Source organism: Podarcis liolepis (genome assembly GCF_965112155.1).
Source record: "Podarcis liolepis genome assembly, chromosome: 6".
NCBI lineage: Eukaryota > Metazoa > Chordata > Lepidosauria > Squamata > Lacertidae > Podarcis > Podarcis liolepis.
Genome location: NC_139559.1, coordinates 56,089,079 through 56,111,886, shown reverse-complemented (window position 1 = coordinate 56,111,886; position 22,808 = coordinate 56,089,079). Strand labels below are relative to the sequence as shown.

The 22,808-nt window shown below is 39.6% G+C and overlaps 1 protein-coding gene across 3 annotated transcripts in view; it reads left to right on the top strand.

Annotated features, from left to right (window-relative positions):
* Window positions 1-925: 925 nt before the first annotated feature.
* Window positions 926-22,808, top strand: part of TTC39A (tetratricopeptide repeat domain 39A) — a 51,552-nt gene continuing 29,669 nt past the window's right edge. The window contains exons 1-7 of one of the 3 annotated variants that reach the window (XM_083509624.1): window positions 4,147-4,285; window positions 6,883-7,064; window positions 8,013-8,117; window positions 19,805-19,936; window positions 21,037-21,113; window positions 21,478-21,545; window positions 22,679-22,743. In XM_083509624.1, coding sequence (XP_083365750.1) covers window positions 7,006-7,064; window positions 8,013-8,117; window positions 19,805-19,936; window positions 21,037-21,113; window positions 21,478-21,545; window positions 22,679-22,743 — 506 coding nt within the window. In that variant the 5' untranslated portion in view covers window positions 4,147-4,285; window positions 6,883-7,005. Of the gene's footprint in view, window positions 1,111-4,146; window positions 4,286-6,882; window positions 7,065-8,012; window positions 8,118-19,804; window positions 19,937-21,036; window positions 21,114-21,477; window positions 21,546-22,678; window positions 22,744-22,808 lie in introns of those variants that run through there. The other 2 variants (XM_083509625.1, XM_083509626.1) reach the window with 2 other exon arrangements.

Below are 22,808 nucleotides of genomic sequence, written 5' to 3'. Positions count from 1 at the left end.
ATGGTCAGGGGTCCCTTTACCTTTACCTTTACCTATTCAATAGCTCAAAGTGGTATTAGCATCCTAGACATCAGACAAGAAATAGATCCCTACCCCTAAAGCTTTTGAAACCTATATGGGGACAATAGAAACAGCAACAAATGGTGGGTGATGCCTGACTATGTCATTCACATGAATGACACAGTTCTAAAATTCAATCATTTGTGGTTAAGTTCTGATACAGATCTAGCCTCCAAATTGGACAGTGTCGGTTTGCCTTTACTTTCATAAATACATATTTAAGAGCACAAAAATGCATCATGTATGAATGAAGAAGTGCTTATTTGCAAAGGCTTGGCAAAGCTCCCTTGTGATGGAGAGACTGAAAGCGGGAGAAGGCGAGTTGGGGGGAAAGAAAGGTGGCAAGTGTCCAATCTGCAAGGGAAGAGGGATGTTATTGCTGTTGTGAAACATGTTTAGAGAATTGGGAAAGGGGGACAAGCTCTGCAAGATCTAAGTAGCCTTGGCTAATGGATGAACTGGTTTAACCATTGTTATGGGGGGGCACAAGGGGGGGGGGGAAATAAAGAAAGGGGGGAGGAGGAGGAGAACAGCTTCCCTTGGGAGTACCCTGGCGATAATAATAATAATTTATTATTTATACCCCGCCCATCTGGCTGTCTTGGAGTTTCCTTCCTGTCCTGCCAGCCCAAACCTAGAAGCTCCCTCTTGCCTGAGCTGGCGCCACACCCTTGACCCGAGGCGATGAGCTGCAGCTGGGGCTGCTTTCCTTTATCACGCCGGTTTATCAAGTACGCGGCTGCCTCCGAGAGACCTGCAGAGGGCGGTCGCTCCCCTGAGAGGCCTCAGGCTGAGGAGGGAGCAGGGGGCTGCTGCGGCCGGCAACTTTATAGGGGAGGAGCCGCCACCCAGCAGCGCGGGGACCGTGCTCTGGAGCCGCCTGCCTCCACTTTCCCGGCGTTATGAGTTTGCCGCTGGCTTTCGAGGCGGAGCGGGATTTTTTTTTACCTCAGCAGCAGCTCGCTTCATCTCGCGACGAGCCTAGCGGAGCCTCATGGACGCGCAAAGTAGCCGCAGAAGCAGCAGCAGCAGCAAGAAAAAGGAGCTGAGGTACTCTGGGGGAGGTGGATCCTGCCTTCGGTTTAGCTAGGTTGGCGCGCTTGTGTTTCACGAGCAAGCTGCCTTGGCAGGCAAGAAACCAACAGGTGAAGCTGTTCCCGGCATGCATGGCGACATTTGCAAATAAACCTGCCGGGAAGTTTGCAGCTGCTGAAGCCAATATGACTTTGTTTGCTTGCTTGCTTCAGTTATTATTATTATTATTATTATTATTATTATTATTATTATTATTATTATTATTATTATAATATCTCGCGTTTTCTTCCAAAGGAGCTCAAGGTGGTGTGTGCCTGGTTCTCCCCTGCCTCATTGAATCCCCACAACCGCCCTTTGGGCTGAGAGGCAGCGACTGGGCCAAGAGCCCTTGCCTCCCAAGTAGTAGTAGTAGTAATAGTAATAATAATTAATATAACAACAACAACAACAACAACAACAACCATTTATTTATACCCCGCCCATCTGGCTGGGTTTCCCATAGCCTGACACTCATAACCATGACACCACACTGGCTCTCATATTTAGCATTCTTATGTGGATTGAGTGTATTTCCCACCCCGCTTCCTGACTGTAAACTGTTGGGGTTTGTGTGTGTGGAAAAGCATTAAATGTAAAAAGAAAAAAGAAAGAAGAAAGGTAAGTAACCCTGAGGTGAAACCGAAATAGAGTGTGTATGAAACCCCTGGGGAGCTGCTGCCAGTCACTGTCAACAATACTGATGGACTCAGTGTAAGTCAGCTTCCTAAATTCCTAAGGCGGTTACATAAATGTTTAGAAATGGCGGGTGAAAGGGGATGCACTACAGTATTGCCACTTTATGTAAGTTAAGGCGACATATATTGTAGGTACATACTTTCCTGTCTTTATGTCAGGTGAATCTACCGCCAGCCTGAAAATAAATGTTGCAAGCAAGTGGGATTCCTGACCTCCCTGCTATGTGTGTGCAAATTTCTTATTGTGCAAATAAGAAATATTTAGGGTGTGCATGCTAAATTTTGTTCTTGCTCAGGTGCCATATTACCAAAGTCTGCCCCTTGTTTCTCCTAATGTTCAACTGAAATCTACCCTTCTGTAACTTAAGCCCCTGAAAAACCTGCGTTTTACTGCAAACGCTTTTCTCCTAGCACTTTCCCCGGGAAAACCTGCGTTTTACTGCAAACGGCAATCCAGGGAAGACTTGATTGCTGTTTGCTCCAATTCAGCGGTAAAACACAGGTTTTCCCGGGGAAAGTACTAGGAGAAAAGCAACAACAACACTCGGACATGGAGCTTTAAAGTCTGGACCTGTGCCCACTGGGTAGTGAATGGTGATCCAGAAAAAGGTGGCAATTCCAGGTTTTCCCCATTTTGATTAGCCCCACTGTGTCCACCTTCTGATTGTGGTCTCCAGTATGTTCAGATCAAGTTACAAAATTCTTGCTATATGAAACTGGTTGCTAAGTTATGAGGAGAAAGCACTTTTCACGTGCTCAGAAGGTACCCTTTTCGTTTTTACTTCAAATATTTTCAGGGCTAAGCTTTGCTGTTGGGGGACAGGAGGTGGGAATGCTGGAAACAATGTTCCATCCTTGTCCCACAAACCCAGTTTTTTAAAACCCTAGAATATTTCTATTCCATCACTGCCAAAAGCTCAGTGTGTTTGTGTGTGAGAGCCTGCTTAGGTTGAATGTGCTGCCAGCTTTCTACAAAGCACAGGAGGAGATGTAGACCTATTAAATGTTAAACAGGACTTGGTAAAGGACAGGATATGCCAGAATTGATGATCTCTTTAATGTGCTTATTTGTTATTGAATTATTTATAAGCTTTTCAGTTGGATAAAATGACAGAGACAGTTAAAGAAAATTACACATGATCTTAGTCAAAAGGCCGAGAAGAAAATTAACAGTTGTGGGGGACCATTGTTCATTTTCTCTCTAGTTTTGGCAAGTCATGAGTTGGCTGCTCATATTGGATTACTATGGTACCTCGGGTTAAGAACTTAATTCGTTCTGGAAGTCTGTTCTTAACCTGAAACTGTTCTTAGCCTGCAGCACCACTTTAGCTAATGGGGCTGCTGCTGCTGCACCGCTTCTGTGAGATTTCTGTTCTCATCCTGAAGCAAAGTTCTTAACCTGAGGTATTATTTCTGGATTAGCAGAGTCTGTAACCTGAAGTGTCTGTAACCTGAAGCATATATAACCCGAGGTACCACTGTATTAAGTTTGCTCTGTTTTCATAAAGTCTTCAGAGGGTTGAGAAGGGCTCTGTGCAATAGATCAAAAGCTGTTGAGCACTTGAATAGGAGAGAAAGGGTTTGGGCACTATGCTGTATGAAGGAAAGTCTTTCATTTGAAAGCATGTCAAAGTGCAAGTAGATAAATAGGTACCGTTCTAGCGGGAAGATAAATGGCATTTCCGTGTGCTGCTCTGGTTCATCAGAAGCAGCTTAGTCATGCTGGCCACATGACCCGGAAGCTGTACGCTGGCTCCCTCGGCCAAAAAAGTGAGATGAGTGCCGCAACCCCAGAGTCTCCCACGACTGGACCTAATGGTCAGGGGTCCCTTTACCTTTATTCTTCAACACTGTCGCTAAGAGTTTTCCCATTTTAGAGATGTGGTGCCATGTAATCACTGATAAATTTGATCCAACTTGTACAGGGTTGAACACTGTTGGATTAAGTTCTATAAGGTGTTTTTTTTAATTTCCAATCAGCTTGTAGCAATCTACTCAAAATATTTTTAATATTTAGTATCATTCTACTATTGAAACTCCTTGATCTAGATCTTTCTCCCATTTGTCTTGTAAATCTGGAAGACTGAAAGTTTTAAATTTAACAGCAACAATAAAAGTTTGTCTGTCGTCAGATATATAATGTAATAAGTATTTTCTACTTTAAAACAAACAAACTCAGAGCCAGGCCTACGTTTTTCTTGCTACTCTGTTCAAATTCTTTCCTACATGCTGTGCAGCATAACAGCAGCACATTAAATGGTCATAGGTTGCCCAGAATACACTTCCTTTATTTTTAATCTTTAATGTCTGTTGCTTCTTACTTTCTCTGCTTTATGACTGTATTCTGTGCCCCAGGCAGGTGATAGAGGTCAAGAGGTTCTCTGTCATGTCCTCTGGGATGCTGAGGACACTGTCTAGCCTGGTAGCCGCCTTTTGCACTTCCTCCAAATGCACAGGTATTGGCTCATACTCCAGTATGTTAGTGGTTATGCTCAATGCATTCAACCCAAATTCAGTGTGTTTTTCCAATATAGTATTTTTTATGTCCTGAACAAATCCACTGCCTGTTTCTGTAAATCAAAATCATAAGTCAAAGCAGCCTACTTTGCTCGTGATGTTGCAATAGCTAACCCATAAATTAGGTTAGAGAAGTTTTATAATTAGCCAATGGACTGCATAATCTCTGGGCAACTTCTGATAGAAAAATGCACAGTAACTATACTTTGAAGTGGAAATAAACTTTGATAGGAAATAAACGTTGCTATTTCAAAGCCATGTTGTAAGTCCATTACAACAGCTGGGAAATTTAAAAGGAAATAAATATTACTTTGCATACCAAAAAGTACAATAGCTGATAGGTTTGCTAGTTTAATAGTTTATCCATAATCATCATTGTGTTTAGGACTTAAGAAATACACTAGGGTTATTGGCTAAAGCATTTCATATATATTTAAAAGTAACTGAGCTATTCAAATGTCTTTTATCTGGGGGCAGTGATGGGCCGGATGAGGGCTAATAAACTCAATCTCAACAAGACAGTGGTTCTATGAGTCAACGTGGTTCCCAGTTCCAGGCATTAGGTGGACAGCCTGTTCTTCAGTGGGAGTGCTGCCCCATATAGGAGCAGATTCATAGATGAGGGTGATTTTTGATTCCAAGCTGTCACAAGAGACCCAAGTGACTTAAAATGGTGAGACGTACCTGCGCCCAACTATTGCTGGTTCACTAGTTATGGCCGTTCCTGGACTGGAACAGCTTAACGCCAGTTATCAATGCTCTAATAACCACCCATATAGAGAAATGCAACATTCCAGAAGCTGCAGGTGGTACAGAATGCTGCAACCTGGCTGTTGGGCACAGCTGACAGGGTCATGTTACTTCAGTTCTGAAGATACTGTAGCGGCTGCCATTCATATACTGTACCAGGCCCGCTTCAAGGTGTTGGCATTAGTCTGTAATTAGTTTTTTTTAATAAAAAAAGTAATCCTTTTATGTATTTCCTAGTATGTGCTACCCCAAACCTTAAGAACTGCTGAAAAGTCTCTGCTTGTAGTCCCACTGGCTAGTGTGGTGAGTAAAATGGTGATATGAGGCATGGCATTTGCAGCAATGGCGCCCCTTTTACAGAGCTCCTCTCTGAGATATGAGAGTCCTCCACATTAGCTGTTTTCAGACAACAAGCAGAAACATGCTCTCCATCCAAGCTTTTGGAACCTGGTGCCTCCACTGGGAACTACCCAGTTGGTGTTAAACTATGGCAGGGCCTTTCCAGTAGTGATTCCCCACTTCTGGAATACCGTATTTTTTGCTCTATAAGACTCACTTTTTCCCTCCTAAAAATTAAGAGGAAATGTGTGTGCGTCTTATGGAGCGAATGCAGGCTGCACAGCTATCCCAGAAGCCAGAACAGCAAGAGGGATTGCTGCTTTCACTGCGCAGCGATCCCTCTCGCTGTTCTGGCTTCTGAAATTCAGAATTTTTTTTCTTGTTTTCCTCCTCCAAAAACTAGGTGCGTCTTGTGGTCTGGTGCGTCTTATAGAGCAAAAAATACGGTAGTTTCCCTGGTGAGGAGAGTCTGTCTTCCTCATTATTGACTTCAAAATATTCCTGTTCACCCAGGTATTAGAAAGCAGAAAGATACCATTCCTAGCAACCCTGAAATAATTCATTGAGAGACTGGTTGTATTTAGAATATTTTAAATATTATTTTAATGATGTGTTTGCCACCCTGGACTCCTTTGGCAGGAAGGCTGAGATATAAATTGAATAAATAATAATAAGTATCATGTTGGTGTTGATTCTGGATGGAATTGAGGTCTAGTGCTGCAGTTTTTTATAATGGATGTACAATTTAATTTTGTTACATGTTTTATATTGTTTATACTACATGTTGTGCTCTGTGCTCTGATTTGGGGGAAGGGCAGGGTATAACTGCTGAAATAAAGCAATTGAATAAATACTAGATGCTGCAGTGGAAATTAGCAATAAATCCATTGCTAGTCAAATATTTATGACTTTTTTTTAGTTGCCAGCTGCTGTAGTAGTTGAAAGAAGGAACCATATTCCTGTTTTGTGTGTGTGTGTGTGTGTGTGTGTGTGTGTTTTCCCCCAAGATTAAATTTTTATTCAGTTTTCCTTTTACAAGTATTAATTACAACCATAATTACAAATTTACAGTTTTTAAACTTCCACCAGCACCTCCCTCAATCATCCATTTTTCTTATTTTCCCGCATTTTCTATATAATATTGTTTTGTGTGTTTTTTAAAATGATATCGTAAGAACTTGCTTCTATGTTTGATGTGAATGTGTCCATGTCAATTAAATACTTCTGGAAGTGAGCAAGTTAAGTTTGGTCATGAATTATGAGATGCTATCCTTTGTGTTTTATTTATTGTTTCCAGATAATTTTTGAGTGCACAAAATGTTTAGTAGTTCTTATCTCATTTTGCTTAGGGAGGGAAGCAATTCCAGTAGGTGCACTGACGTCTATTGCTTCTTTTTAGTAGTTAATGTCTTAATTTAATATGAAATTATGCTAATAGTATTTTAAGGGCCACTACATTTGGATCAAAGGACAGAAAGATAATGACATTATTGGGGAGCATGAAGAACATGGAGAAGGAAGCAGTTAAGTCCATGTGAGCAATTGAAGATAAGTTGCTTGTTAAAATACCATGGAACAAGAGCACGTGAGACCCATCTCTATACTTATATCACAATCACAAGACATATTGTAAGTACATAAGAAGAGCCTGCTGGATCAGACCAGTGGTCGCTCTGGTCCAGCATCCTGTCCTCATAGTGACCAACCAGATGCTTGTGGGAAACCCATAAGCAGGATTAGAGCACAACAGCACTCTCCCCCAGCTGCAGTTTCCAGCACTGGCATTCATAAGCATTGCTGCCTCCAACTGTAGAGGCAGAGCATAGACTTCATGGCTTGTAGCCATTGATAGCCCTCTCCTCCATGAATTTGCCTAATTCTCTTTTAAAGGTTAGTGACCATCACGGCCTCCTGTGAGCTGCATGAATACATAATTTCTTTCATTTGTCCTGTAAAGAAGGTGTATATACTGCTAATTGTTCTGGAGGTTAAAACTTTATCTCAGACTCTCTGTATCATAGAAAAATGGTGGAATAGTGCTACTCTTAATCCTTTTCCATAATTGAACAGTGCTCAGCTTCTGACAATCTATTACATATGTTGTGTAGTGCATTAAACTATTTGAGGTTCTTTGAGTTTCAATGTGTTGTTATGCATTTCAGGTTTCTCTCTTTTTTTAAAAAAAGTAGAGCCTTGAACAGGAGCACTCATAGGGCGTGAGAATCCTCTGGTACATTTTGTTGCAGATGCACAAGCACAAAATGTTGCACCTTTCACATAATTTTTTTAAAAAGGCAATTTCAAACAAGATTGCCTGATGATATTTTCTAATATGGTGTTGATGGAGTAATTGTGCTTCGTATGTGAAAACTAAGGGTGCAATCCTATGCGTGCTTACCTGGGAGTAAGTTCTATTGAACTCAATGATTCTTACTTCTGACTAGACATGTACAGAAATACACTTTAAGAAAAGCATTCTAATAGTTAACATGCTGACCTTTGGGAGGACGGGACTTCTTTTTCTCATTCCGCATTGGAAACAGAGAAGTTAGCATTAACTCTTTTCTCTTTTTCCAGATCATCTGCACAGGACTTGAATGTTGCTCTCAGTGAATGTATGGCAGCTGTGGATCTGTTTCTAAATAACAAATTCCAGGATGCCCTTGTTTCTCTGCAAACTAAGTAAGCTTATTTATTTCTTTCTCTAATTATTGTTAGCATTTGTGCTTGACAAGAGAGGAGGGTTTTTTCCAAGCTATGGTGCTAAAGTAACTAGCTTTTACAAGTCTTTCTGTATTGTTGCATGCCACTCCAGTCTCCAAGCAGTGCGAGATTCCAAGGGTTCTAGGCGCCTACCAAGGGTTCATGTTTCCTTTGGAATGAGGTACAGCAGAGACTGTGGTGTCTTTATAATATATGGTTTGTTTACATATATATACAACCTGAGCTTTTGTGATGGAGGAGTTCACAGCATTAACACCCCAAGAGGGTCTTGCTGCACCCATAGCCACAGCCTTGGATTCAAACAGAAAATAAAACATGGCTCTGTCTCTCTCAGTTTCTAGCTTGCTACTTTCTGGGTTCTAGCTTCTAGTTCACATAACTCAACTTTCTACTCTGACCTATTGTCCTTCAAACTACCCACAAGTTGAGGTAGTGGGCCCCATCCATTTGCTCTCTCTCACAAATTCACTTCCTTTCTTCCCTTTAATGTTCTACTGGGAAGCTAACCTGACTATTCCAATAATGAGAAGGGGGCCCAGGCATTCAACTTCACCCACCCCGCAAAGGAACATAGGAATCTGACTCTCTGATTCTCAAATTATTTTTTAACCTGAAATGAAAAGCATTGAATAAGCCCCAGTGCAAGTATTAATACTCAGTTTCTGACAGAAAAACTTGTAACTCACTTCCAGACCTGGTGATGTTGTATCCATTTAGGGATGCAATGTACCACCAGCCGAATAGCTGAATAAGTTGTACAATTAAACATTTTCTTTTTTTAAATTATTTTTATTTTTCAAATTTTCAAAAACAACAGAAAAAAACATTCCATTTAAATTTACATCCAGTTCCAATCTTTGTACTTTTTTGGACTTCCCTCAGCCTGTCGGAGAATTTTTCATATTATCACTATTATTCACATTTCTTCAATCTGTATTGCATTTTAACAATCTTAATCTTATCGAATCTTATAAAACAATATTTCTATCAATTATTATCACAGAACTTCTTGAAAACCTACAAACGTTAATTGCTCTTCACATATACTTTTAATATACTCTATAAATTTATTCCAGTCCTCGGTGAATCTCTGGTCACGTTGGTTCCGAATTTTCCCCATTAATTTGTCCATTTCTGCGTATTCCATCAGCTTCATTCTCCATTCTTCTTTCGTCGGGATTTCTTCCTGTTTCCATTTTTGGGACACCAAAATTCTAGCTGCTGTTACTGCATATAAAAATAACTTCTCAACTTTCTTCTTAATATCATTCCTTAATAATCCTAACAAAAAAGATTCTGGCTTCTTAACAAAAGTATATTTCAACATTTTTTTCAATTCATTATAAATCATTTCCCAGAAACATTTCATTTTTTTACAATCCCACCACATAGGATAAAATGTTCCTTCTTTCTCTTGGCATTTCCAACATTGATTACTAACTTTATACATCTTCCCAAGTTTTACTGGTGTTACATACCATCTATATATCATTTTCTTGACATTTTCTTTTATTGTAGTACATTTCATGACATTTTCTTTTATTGTAGTACATGCAGTGAACTTCATTCCTTCTTCCCACAATCTTATCCAATCATCAAATTGTATGTTATAACCAAAATCTTTGGCCCACTGAATCATAGCAACTTTAACTTTCTCATTCTTTGTATGCCACTCAAGTAATAATTTATACATTTTAGATAAAATGTTTACATCATCATTCAAAATTTCTTTATGGAACCTAGATTTTTCTTCTTGAAAACCTCTTTCTAACAACTCTTTTTTAAACATCGCATTCAATTGAAAATAATGTAACCAACCAGTCATTTACATATTCTTTAACTTCTTCATATGGAAGTTTTTTTGAGAGCTTTAAGAAGTAATGAAAAGATAAAAGGTGTGACAGTTGGTTCTAAGGAATATAAGGTAAAAGCCTTTGCTGATGACTTGGTCATAACAATAGAAGATCCTATCAAAAGTGTAAAGGAAGTATTAGAAGAGATAGAGCAATTTGGACAAGTTGCTGGTTTTAAATTAAATAAGACTAAAATGAAAATAATGGTTAAGAATATGGATCAAGAGATAATAGAAAGAATACAACAACAAATAGAGATGGAAGTGGTTAAGAAAGTTAAATATCATGGGATTATGTTAACTCCCAAGAGTATTGATCTTTTTCAAAACAATTATGTACCGACATGGAATAAGATTAAGAGAGACCTGGAGGTGTGGGGGAGAATGAAGTTATCACTTTGGGGAAGAATTGCAATGATAAAGATGAGTATGCTACCAAAAATGATGTTTTTATTTCAATCAATACTGATAATTAAAGGAGTGACAATATTTAAAGAATGGCAAAGAATTATCTCAAGATATATCTGGCAGGGCAAAAAGCCGAGAATAAAGTTTAAGATATGAACAGATGCAAGAGACAGAGGAGGCTTTTTCCCTGCCAGATTTAAAGTTATATTATGAGGCTGCATGTCTTTGCTGGGTAAAAGAATGGATAAAGTTAGAAAATATGGAATTATTGGATTTAGAAGGTTATGATAACAGATTTGGTTGGCATGCATATTTATGGTATGAAAAAAAAAGTGCATAAAGGTTTTGAAAACCACATCTTTAGAGGTCCGTTGATTGAAGTATGGAACAGGAACAAAAATTTATTGGAGTTCAAAACTCCTCACTGGCTGTTGCCATTGGATGTAATGAGTGTTAAGAAGATCAGTATGACTGGGAGAGGGATTACATATGAGAATTTAATAGTTAAAGAAGGAAGTACAATTAAACATTTTCTACTCAAGAATAATAGTTGTAATGTGCTCCCACATTTTACTAGTATCTGTGCAAAAATAACCCTTAGTGTTTAAGGATTCTTTGAAAACACTTGCCTGGTTTGCATGACATGGTAATCCAAACAAATGTGCAGGATCCCAGACAGGAGCTCACAGCCACGTTGCTCCTCCTCAGTTCTTTTTACTTGTGTATCAAGCTGAAAGAAGCCAAAATTTGGCTTAATGTGTTGTCTGAGCCTGGGTTCATGGTTAAGCTCACTCCATGGTAACCACGAGCTGCAGCCAAGAACAAACTATAGTGTTGTGTGAACGAGGCCACTAAATAGAGAAATGTAGTATTATCAGTCTGGTAGTTCCTAGTGCTACCCAATTGTTGGTCTTCCAATGTAAGCTATATGTGGAATTGAAAATGACTAGGCATAGCCACATAGGCAAAGAAGGGATAGAGTATTAATATTAGCCTGCCTGATTAATGTCTATTTGCAAAACTAATACAAATATTTTTTTAAATAAAAATTTGCATTAAAATGTTTTTATTTAAAATTAAATTCTATCACACAAATATTTCAGTTTCTTTTTTTAAAAAAGGAAATCATTTTAGTTCAAATTAAATAACTGATTTTTAAAAAGAAAATAAATATGCCGATAAAATGATACCAGTGCAAAAGATCATAGTGAATGTATGCCAAAGAAGATGCCTCATAATAGGCTTCATTGCACATGTCAAAATGCCTCTTTTAAAAATGCAAAAAAAAAGCACTAAGTTGATCAGTACCTGTACAGATGTTGCTACTGTTGTGTTCCTTAGCAATAAGAATTTGATTTTGTTTGAAGTCTGGAAAGAAATGGAAGAACTGCAGGAAAAACAGAAGAACAATGATATGATGACAATGTATTGTAGGTGCCTCATAAAAAGTGAATGAAGACAACCTGGCTGTTCTGTAGTAAACAACTTGTTTTTATTTATTTATTTATTCATTCATTTATTCATTCATTCATTCAATTTATATGCCACCCTATACTGCTTTATAGGTCAAAACCAGCAATTTGAAATAGGTCTGGAAACTAATTGGTAGCCAGTGCAGTTGGACCAGGATCGGTGTAATATACTCAAACCGTCTTGCTCTGGTGAGCAACCTGGCCGCTGAATTCTGCACTAGCTGAAGTTTCTGAATCGTCTTCAGAGGCAGCCCTACATATACCGCAATGCAGTAATCTAACCTTGAAATTACCAGAGCATAGACAACAGTAATTAGGCTATCCCTATACAGATAGGGGCACAGCTGGGTCACCAGCCGAAGCTGATGGAAGGCACTCCGGGCCACGGAGGCCACCTGAGCCTCTAGTGACAGCAAAGGATCCAGGAGTACTCCCAGGCTACAAACCTGCTCCTTCAGAGGAAGTGTAACCCCATCTAGAGCAGGCGACCTCCCAGTCATCTGGTCTTGGTTGATAAGATGTTGGCAATATTCTTTAACTAGAGCAGCAAAGGAAATAATGTGTGTCCCCCTTCATTAGCTTTGGTAAGGTGGCTGCTTCTATAAAAGGGAAAATACTTGATTTTACAAAGGTGGAAGCTGCTACAGTGGTACCTTGGTTTACAAACTTAATCTGTTCCGGAAGTCCGTTCTTAAACCAAAGCGTTCTTAAACCAACACACGTTTTCCCATAGAAAGTAATGCAAAATGGATTCATCCATTCCAGACTTTTAAGGTAAATGTAAAGGGACCCCTGACCATTAGGTCCAGTCGTGACCATTAGGTCCAGTCTGGGGTTGCGGCACTCATCTCACTTTATTGGCCGAGGGAGCCAGTGTTTGTCCACAGACAGCTTCCAGGCCATGTGGCCAACATGACTAAGCCGCTTCTGGCGAACCAGAGCACTGCACGGAAACGTCGTTTACCTTCCTACCGGAGCGGTACCTATTTATCTACTTGCACTTTGACGTGCTTTCGAACTGCTAGGATGGCAGCAGCAGGGACCGAGCAACGGGAGCTCACCCTGTCGCGGGGATTCGAACCGCTGACCTTCTGATCGGCAAGTCCTAGGCTCTGTGGTTTAACCCACAGCGCCACCCGCGTCCCCTCCAGACTTTTAAAAGCAACCCCTAAATCAGCAATTTAACATGAATTTTACTATCTAACAAGACCATTGATCCATAAAATGAAAGCAATAATCAATGTACTGTACTATAAAATAATTAAAACAGTATTGTAGATGATAAAAATGAAAATTAAAAAATTTTCTTACCTGCGCTGATGATAGTCATTATTTGGATGTGGGGCTTTTATCCATTTCCTCAGTCACACAATCAATCAGTAGCAGAACTGGGATCCACACAGATCCAAACCCCCCCCCCTGTTGCAGGAAATACTCCCTAGAGAGCGCGTCTCCTGCAGGGGCATGGCATGGGGGGAGAGTTGCGAGCCTTCCAACCAGATGGCTGGCAGGCATGCAGCTTCCCTCCCAAGCCTCTGCAGGGATTGATCTCCTCTCGAAGCGGCATGGGGGAGAGTTGCAAGCCCACCAACCAGCAGCTTCCCTTCCTCGCGTCTGCGGGAAACACTGTGACAACCCCCTTCTCTGCTGCTGGACAACAGAAGTGTGGCACTCAAAACGGAAGTGCACCCCTGAATGGAGTACGTTTGTATACCAAAAAAAATACGCAACCTGGAACACTCATTTTTGGGTTTGAAGTGTTTGTAATCCAAAAAGTTCGTTAACTAGGCTGTTTGTAACCCGAGGTACCACTGTACTTGCAAGTTACAAAGTTCTTGAAATGCTGGTACGCCAGTTACTGTTTCTTAAAATTCTCCAATGGTTATTTGTTGCTCATTTTAATTTACAACTACTACTTCAATTTGACTGCATCTTTCCCTACTAAATTATACTTAGTTGCTATTAACAACTTTACAGAGAAGGATATAATTGAAAATGATTGTTCAAAGGTTGCATGACGTTAGCCAGCTTTGTCTCCCTATTTCCTCTCCTCCCTACCCACCGCTCCAATTTTCCGTTTTAGTCCCATGTGGAATGGAATATGGTGTACAGTGGTACCTCGTTTTAAGAACAGCCCTGTTTATGAACAGTTCGGTTTATGAACTCCACAAAACCAGAAGTAGTGTCCCGGTTTGTGAACTTTACCTCGGTGATGGGAGGCCTCATTAGGGAAAGCACACCTCGGTTTAAGAACAGACTTCCGGAACGGATTAAGTTCATAAACCGAGGTATCACTGTACTCAATATATATGACAAAAAATATATCTTTTATTGAATCGGAATGTCACTACATTTGGCAGAGACAGGCATAATCTTTTGGCTAAGCTCTGCTCATCTAGTAGCAGCACAAGGAGCAGGGTGGATAGATAGAAAAATGGCAGCTCTAGGATATGAAAGCATATGTGGTCTAACCTGGTATAGGCAGGACATGCAAACAGATAATTCTCTTTAAATGACATCCAGTCTTTTTGGATGCTATGTGCAAAGTGGAAAATATTACTGGGGCCTGGGAATTAATGGGAAAATCTGCATTTATTTAAACCTTTATCTATATATATAAAATCATTGCATATAAAACTTGAGGTGGGGGGCGCCTGCAAAAGTGATGGGAGCCATATCCTTTGTTTAAAAATGTTACACAGTTCATCACAGATGGTTTTGATTATTGCTTAAATGAGCCCCTGTTGAATTGGTTTAATGAGATGACTAGGTATCCTTGGATTTTACATGTGAATTTATTTCTCACTGTTAAACTACTTTAACTTAGAGAGTCAGTCAACTCCTTTTTTTGTCTTTGAATACAGAGTGATGGCCCCAAAGAGTCAAAGGGAGAAACAGGGAGCTTAATTTAACTGCAAATGAGCTTCATTATGACACACTCCTTGTGTCAAGGGAATGGTGGTAGAAGTGGGGCAGGCATATAATAATACACAATATTTTCTTTCAGAGACATCTGTTCCTCGTCATTCACTCTTTCAGTGTCCTGTGAATCTAAATGGGTTTTCACGGTCTATAAACACACACGTTCCCTCTCTTTCTCCTAGTGGAAAATACTTACTGCCTTACTTTATTTGACAGCAGGCAAGAATTTACCTTTGATAATATTTCAGGTTTATTGCTAAGTACCATTCTTGTAAAGCCACTGAAATAACTTTTGATGCACCAGCTTTGTTAAGGGAAAAAAAAATACTAGCAATATGGATAGGCTGGTGATTGCTATTTCTTTTGTGTGGTGGTGTCCATAGGACTGCATCCTTGTGGAGAAGGAAAAGCAGAAGCTCACTGGGGAGCTATGAAGCATATAGCCATATCATATAAAATTAGCATATTCCATTTGTTTGATAAAATTTTCCCTTGTGCCAGAATGTTTTAGCTCCAGATACCACTTCACCTAGGGAAAATGAAGTATTAATTATATTCTGTATAATCATAAGCTGCAAAACTGTGAAGAGTGTGTGTGGGGGGGAGAGTGATACAGGATTCAAGGAGCAAACTGCATGAGTGTGAAGGGCTTTGTAAAAATAGAGAAGTGGGTTCTGACAACACTGGTAACCCTATTGCATTTCAGCTTTTTGTCCTTTCAGAGCCCTGTATCCCTTGAAAGGTGCATGAGAGGTGGTGGTGCTTGGGGCAGTAAATGATTCTACATCTGTGAATCCCTAGGTTTGGCATAGTTACACTATTTATATTTCAGCCTGCCGTGCATTTGCTGAGAGAGACACTAAAAGGTAAAGGTACCCCTGACCATTAGGTCCAGTCGCAGATGACTCTGGGGTTGCAGCGCTCATCTCGCTCTGTTGGCCGAGGGAGCTGGCGTTTGTCCACAGACAGCTTCCGGGTCATGTGGCCAGCATGACTATGCCGCTTCTGGCGAACCAGAGCAGTGCACAAATACACCGTTTACCTTCCCGCCGGCGCAGTACCTATTTATCTACTTGCACTGGTATGCTTTCGAACTGCTAGGTGGGCAGGAGCTGGGACTGAACAACAGGAGCTCACCCCTTCACAGGGATTCGAACCACCGACCTTCCAATCGGCAAGCCCTAGGCTCAGTGGTTTAGACCACAGCGCTACCCTGTGGTTTAGACCACAGTGCCCTGAAAGAACAAGTAACTGGCTTCCTACTAGTTTCAGCCTCCGAATGACACTGTGGGTGGTTAATATCAGTGCCACTGTGTATGTTGGCTGGTTGCCTGTAGATGCAAGAGACACATAGAGATAGTGATGAATAATTGGTTGCATATTCTATTTTTTTAAATATTTGATGTTTTGTTGTATTTTTATATATGCTATAAGCTGCCAAGAGTGGCTAGGGAAACCCAGCCAGATTGGTGGGATATAAATAAAATATAATTAATAATAATTAATAATAATAATGTGATTGACCATTCCTGTGACTAGGTACTAACTAGAAGCTATTGGCAAGTGATTTAAGGAGTGTTGCCATTGTGTTGGTGTTCGCTTTCATGTCTCAGCCCCGCTTCCCACTGGAAATCCCATTGGAATATGAGTTAGAGAGTCACCTATTGGGAAAGATGATGCTTCCACCCAAAATGACCATTTTCCTCTGTCCTAGTAGGTGTCTATTTTCTCATTGAGCATGCATAAATTGAAGTTAGGATCACTCTGTTAGCTGCCTAGCTCTGTTTCCTTTGCCAAATGCTGGTGGTGACACACCAAATCTGGTCGCTTCATGCAGGGAGGACTTATGAATCTTTTAGGAACAGGTAACTCAAAGGAATATAAAAGGTTACTTTCTTCTAGCTCATAGAAGCTGATGGGCAAAAGCTATTTCAGGATTCAACAGTGTAGATGAAAGCTTCTTTGTAGTCCATATATTGTAGATTAAATGTCAGATCTAGTTATTAGGTTTCTCAAATTCTGATGTCATTGTTTTGATATGAATCAGAATAATGCACTGAATTTCCTGATGATATTGAAGATAACTGATCTGAGTGCCTGCCAGTCCTGACAGAAAAGCACTTTGCTAGCTTTTTATTGAAAGACCAAGACTATAACATAAATGCTATTTCAAAGTTTTTATATTGCCTTAGTAAATTGAATTGGTATTCATGCATCATGTAATGCCTGTCTTGAATGCAGGAACAAGTAAGTATTTTATCTAATTTATCTAGGTTTTGTGTTTGCCATTACACACCATAGAAAATACCTGAGAAATATATAAAATGTAGGTGCAGCACAGGAATACAAGAATACATCTTATGGAGAGAGAAAACAAAAACAAAAGCAAAACAATGCTTTTATCTTGCCCAAACGTAAAGGTAAACTAGTGTTTCCCAAACTTCTGAGTTCATTTGTTAAAGTTGTAATGAGGCTCAACCCAAATTCTTAGGAATGCAAATAAAATAAAGTAAAATAAATCAGTATAAAATCCACATTTATTTATAATCAACCAGCATTCCTAGGAATCGTAGAATGTAAAAATTCTATGATGCATTGCAGGGGGTTGGACTAGATGATACTTGGGGTCCCTTCCAATACTATGATTCTATGATTATATAAAAAAGAAACTAAACAACTAAAAAATAACAACATCTGTATACAATTTTTAGCAGTAAAACAGCATGTTATGAGAATACTGTAATATTGTGGAATCAGTTTATTAAATGCAGAGGTTATTCATTCACAAAGGAGATGCACTCTGTACCTGCCTTTATTTATGAGGCTCATAGTTCCTTGTTAATTTGATTGCACTATACATCCTAAACTGCTTTTCAACCTCAGGCCTTTTTCTACCTCTTTTGACCCTCAACTCCAGGGGGTCAATATATGTTGGCAAGCCCAAGTAGACAAGCTAATAAGTTATTGGCTTCTGTACCACTTATAACACATTTTATGATTGCTCTGTGGTATAACACACCAACTATCTGTACAAATATACTGCAAGAAGCAGTAGCAACCTTTCATTAAATGGCTGTATTTACAAGTAACCTCATGGGCTAGTAATAGGTTTGATTTTACAGTGTCATAAATGTGAGGTGGAAAGGCTTTTGCCACAAGGAGAAAGTACCTCTGTGGACAAACCTTAAGGGTATGCTGTGATTATCTCCAATTTAACATATAAATAAGATCTCTTTGTGAGTCAGACAAATCCCTCTCTTCCCTCCCAATGCAGATTGTTCCCCACAGAACAGTTTGCTGTTCTTTATCTAGTGTAATTAAATGTCGATTAATAGCTCCTCCTTTCCTTACTTTGGAGACTGTAATTTAATTAAGGGTTTGTCCCATTGTTGTGTTCTGTGTTAGTGTAGCTTTGCTGAATGCAAGGTCTCTAGCCTGAGGAACTGCTGTTTGGATGGTGAGGAGTCAAATAATGGAGAGATGAGAGAACCTATATGTCCTAGGGTGATAAACTGGGGGGGGCTACATCTTTTGGATTTAAATTTGCTTGAAGGAGATACTGTAACTGTTTGGAGGAAAAAAATGCCCACAGATAAGAAGTTGCTTTGACAGGAACCAGTAGCAACAGTCAAAACTAAGAGGTTCCTAGAAGGACCCTTTAGGATGTATTAGATGACAGAAGGCAGCACGCAGGTCTTTGTGTGCTTTCTGACTGGTAGCCCAGTCTTTGTTGCATTCCCCTCTTTCTATTTTTTCATAGTAGTGCAAATAACTAGATGACCATATACCAGTGCAGTCAATTGTGTGAACCTTTACAAGTGGTCTAATAACAAAGGATCCTAATAGATGACCCAACCCTTAAAAACATCTTTTAAGATAGTCTACTTGAGTTGCCACCGCCATCCAACACATGCAGACATACTTGTGGGGGATGGGAGAGAAAACCCATAGGAGTGGATGACAAAGGGAGTACATGTTCTAAGCACTGAAAACCAAATCCAACAAAAATTATAACCAGAAAATTCTGTAGAGCAGACAGAACTTTAGTAAAAATTTGGGCTTGGTCTCTTCAGTATTTCTGAGGTAAGCACACATTACAGTAATAGATGTTAATATTAGGGATTCCATGTCTGGTGCTAAGATTTTTACTTCAGGAGGTATCCTTTCAATGTGTGTTGCAGAATGTACAGACACAGCTGTTTTGTTTTCAAACATGTACAAGGGCTAAAGTTAAGTCAAGACCATGTACCATCATGCTGCCTCTTAAAAGCAGTTCAGTATCACCGTGGCCGCTCTTCTTATATCTCTGCTTGTCTGATCTCTTAAATCTTGATAGGATTGTTGTACTGAAATTTAAGAAATGAGGTCTACAGCAAGACTGCAGTGTTTATTCTGTGCTATTCAGAGAAGCGTTTGTGTTGTGAATGGCACTGTGATGTTCAACGACAAAGTCCAGTTCTTTAAAGGGAGGGGAATCTCCAACCCGTGGACTGAATGTGGCCCTTTAGGCCTCTCTATCCAGCCCTCAGTTTTTCCCCCAGGCCATGTCCCATCACACCTTGCCCTTCACCCTCCTAGAATGCTCTTGCTTGGCTGGAATGCGTCCTTGAAGTGTGGTAATGCCTCTTGCTTGCCTGGATGGACTTGTGTGCATGGAAACCTGGTTTTTGCACAGCTGGAATGTAGCCAACTGTACAAAGGAAAGAGTCCCACCTATTATTATGTACCTTTTCGCTCTGGCTCTTCCCACCACTGACATGTGGTCCACAGGAAGTTGCCAATGAAGGAATATGGCTCTTGGGCTGGTAGGTTTTCCAATCCTGCTTTTAAAATATCCTTCAGTGATCCTGGGTGTTGCTGCTTCTAACTCTCCACTCCCTTGACCTCCTACCTTTAAGGCCATTGTTTTTGTTTTCATTCCTTTACTCTTTATTGTGGCTTCTGTGAACATCATAGAATAGATGCATCTCCCTATAACTTGTTTCCCACAGAACAAAGGGGAGTATGTATCATGCATTGACATATGCCACCATATTGGAAATGCAAGCCATGATGACCTTTGACTCTCAGGACATACTGAATGCTGGAAACACAATGAAAGAAGCTCAAGCCATATGTCAGAAGTAAGCACAGAGAATTATTCTAGATGGTCAAAAGCATAGAATAAGTACATAAGACAGCTTTGCAACAGTAAGAATGAAGAAAATGTTTTAGTAGAGGAAAACGCTAAAGGATTCTTAGGAACCTTCATGTGCCACCAATAATTTTTTTTGACAGTTGGATTCCACCATATATAAATGCAGTCATCTACATTAAAGTTGAAAGGTATAATTTTACTTGCACTTTACCTACATATGGCCACATGTAAGCCATTTCGGAAATATTTATTTATTGTCATGCAGCCAAAATGACAATTGTGGGACTATAAACAACTATAGAATAACATACCGCTTTAAACGGAGATTAATGTTTATGTCAGAAAATGCTTGAGGTGACCACATAAAGGCATTGAGACCCAACTGTTCCTAGTCAGAAATTTTAACACATAGAAATATAATGGCAAAATTTAGTATGCCGAAGTACAGTGGTACCTCTGGTTACATTCTTAATTCGTTCCAGAGGTCCGTTCTTAAGCTGAAACTGTTCTTAACCTGAAGCACCACTTTAGCTAATGGGGCCTCCCACTGCTGCCGCGCCGCCACCACGCGATTTCTGTTCTCATCCTGAAGCGAAGTTCTTAACCCGAGGTACTATTTCTGGGTTAGCGGAATCTGTAACCTGAAGCGTATGTAACCTGAGGTGCCACTGTAATGTAAAAGATAATTGAAAAATAGTATATGAAACCTTTAATTATACATACAGCCTTTTCTTAAATCACTTTGAGCATAAGAACATATTGTTCTGTGTACTTGGCATTTTGCAGAGTAATAAATTAAAATTTCAAGTCTGTAATCTCCTTGGATTGGAATCTAAAGTTTTGACAGAGTGGAGGAAAAGCACTGAAATAAAAAAAAGACAAAGGTATTGGAGCAAGAATATATGCAGATATAGTTTAGATGTACTTAGACTCCATTCCTCTTTCTATTTAGCTTTCAGCAGTTGGACTTGCTTTTGATAATACATGCATAAGATTGCATTGTTAGGCTTAGTTTTTAAAGGCCAATATGACTAAAGGGTTTTGTCAATATGTTCTACATTTCCAGCCTCTTTTGTTTTTATGTAGGTTTCGGAAGAAATCCACCGTGGCCGATTCACTCAACAATTTAGTGCACAGACACAATGTTGACCAATTAACTGAAGGTAAAAAAATAAACAAAAATAAACATTAGCTCCTGTTTCTGTCCACATGACTACCTGGTAAAATAAATAAATATTCACCTGGTGCTTAACAGCTCAGGAGTGGGCAGCTGGCAAGCCTCTGTGGGGAAAGAATTGTGTAGGTGGGAAGCCACAACTGGAAAGGTCACCACCTGCCTAATTTTCAAAAACAAGGGCATCCAGGCAACAGCCTTAATAGAACATCCTAATGTGGACATTTTTGAGGTGTGCTTGTATTATAATGTGGAAGATTGTAGTGGTTATGATGACACTCTTCCATTTGGTCGTGAAGCTTTCCTGCTATTCACTTCATATATATTTTTCCCCTTTCCTCCTTTTTAAAAAGAGGAAATTCATGCAGAAATTTGCTATGCCGAATGTTTGCTTCAGAGAGCTGCTCTTACATTCCTTCAGGTAAGAGCATTTGTTTTTGGAACATTGTTGTGGAAACAGGAATGTGAGGCCTCAGTTAATTTCAATAAGACCGTGTTACAGATAGGTAGCCGTGTTGGTCTGCCATAGTCAAAATAAAAAAATTTCTTCCAGTAGCACCTTAAAGACCAACTAAGTTAGTTCTTGGTATGAGCTTTCGTGTGCATGCACACTTATTCAGATACACTGAGTTTCAGTGTATCTGAAGAAGTGTGCATGCACACGAAAGCTCATACCAAGAACTAACTTAGTTGGTCTTTAAGGTGCTACTGGAAGGAATTTTTTTATTTTGAATAAGACCGTGGTTACTGAGATCACAGTGAGTCGGGCAGGTGATGTTAATAAGAATCTCTTTCTTCGTCTACCCACACCAACACCATGCAGCTTTGCTTTTATGCATTTTGCATAACATGTAGCTTCTCACACACTGAGAAGCAAGTTTAATTAGGAAGTCAGGATGTTTCCAGTTTATAATATGGGGACTTGATAAATCATTCTGTAACTTACTTTTCACAGAGATTTCCTTGTCCTCGATTTGAGATGGAGACAGCTTGTTGGATCCTTATCAAACTCTACAGTGTCAGGGTGGCCTGGTTGCATTTTGCAAGTTCAATTCAGTCGAACACTGTTCTTGATACCTGCTTTCTCTAAGGTTTCTGATGCCTTTGCAAGTGTCCAGCATGTGTCTTGGATTAGCTAAAGCTGATGACCCCATGCTAATCATCGGTAGTCCAAATCATTGCAAAGCCTATGACATAGCATGTAGGAACAGTGGCTTTTGTGCAAAGTCAGTAATAATAGGTTCTTCTCCGATGAAATACTTCCTGTCTCATTTTTCTAGTGTTAATTAATAAGGAATACTACTATTCTGCTTCTGTTTTACTTGATGTATCCAAACTAAGGGCTAGAGCTTTGAAATTTATGTTAGATATTTAACAAGGTCAAAATTTTAAAGATTTTTTTTTAAAGGTATATGTGCATGTATTAGAAAAGACTGACCCTTAAGTATTTACCAGTCTAGATTTTGTAACTAACTTTTAGTCATTGTCCCCAAAAGCAAGAGGATTTTCATGTACACGTATGCTGAAATGTGTTATCTATTGTATTTTCCTTAGGATGAAAACATGGTTAGCTTTATCAAAGGAAGCATCAAAGTCAGAAACAGTTATCAAACATATAGGTTTGTAGCATTTTAATATTTTTTTACAATTATTATGTTCCAGGCATCCATCCAAATCAAAAACG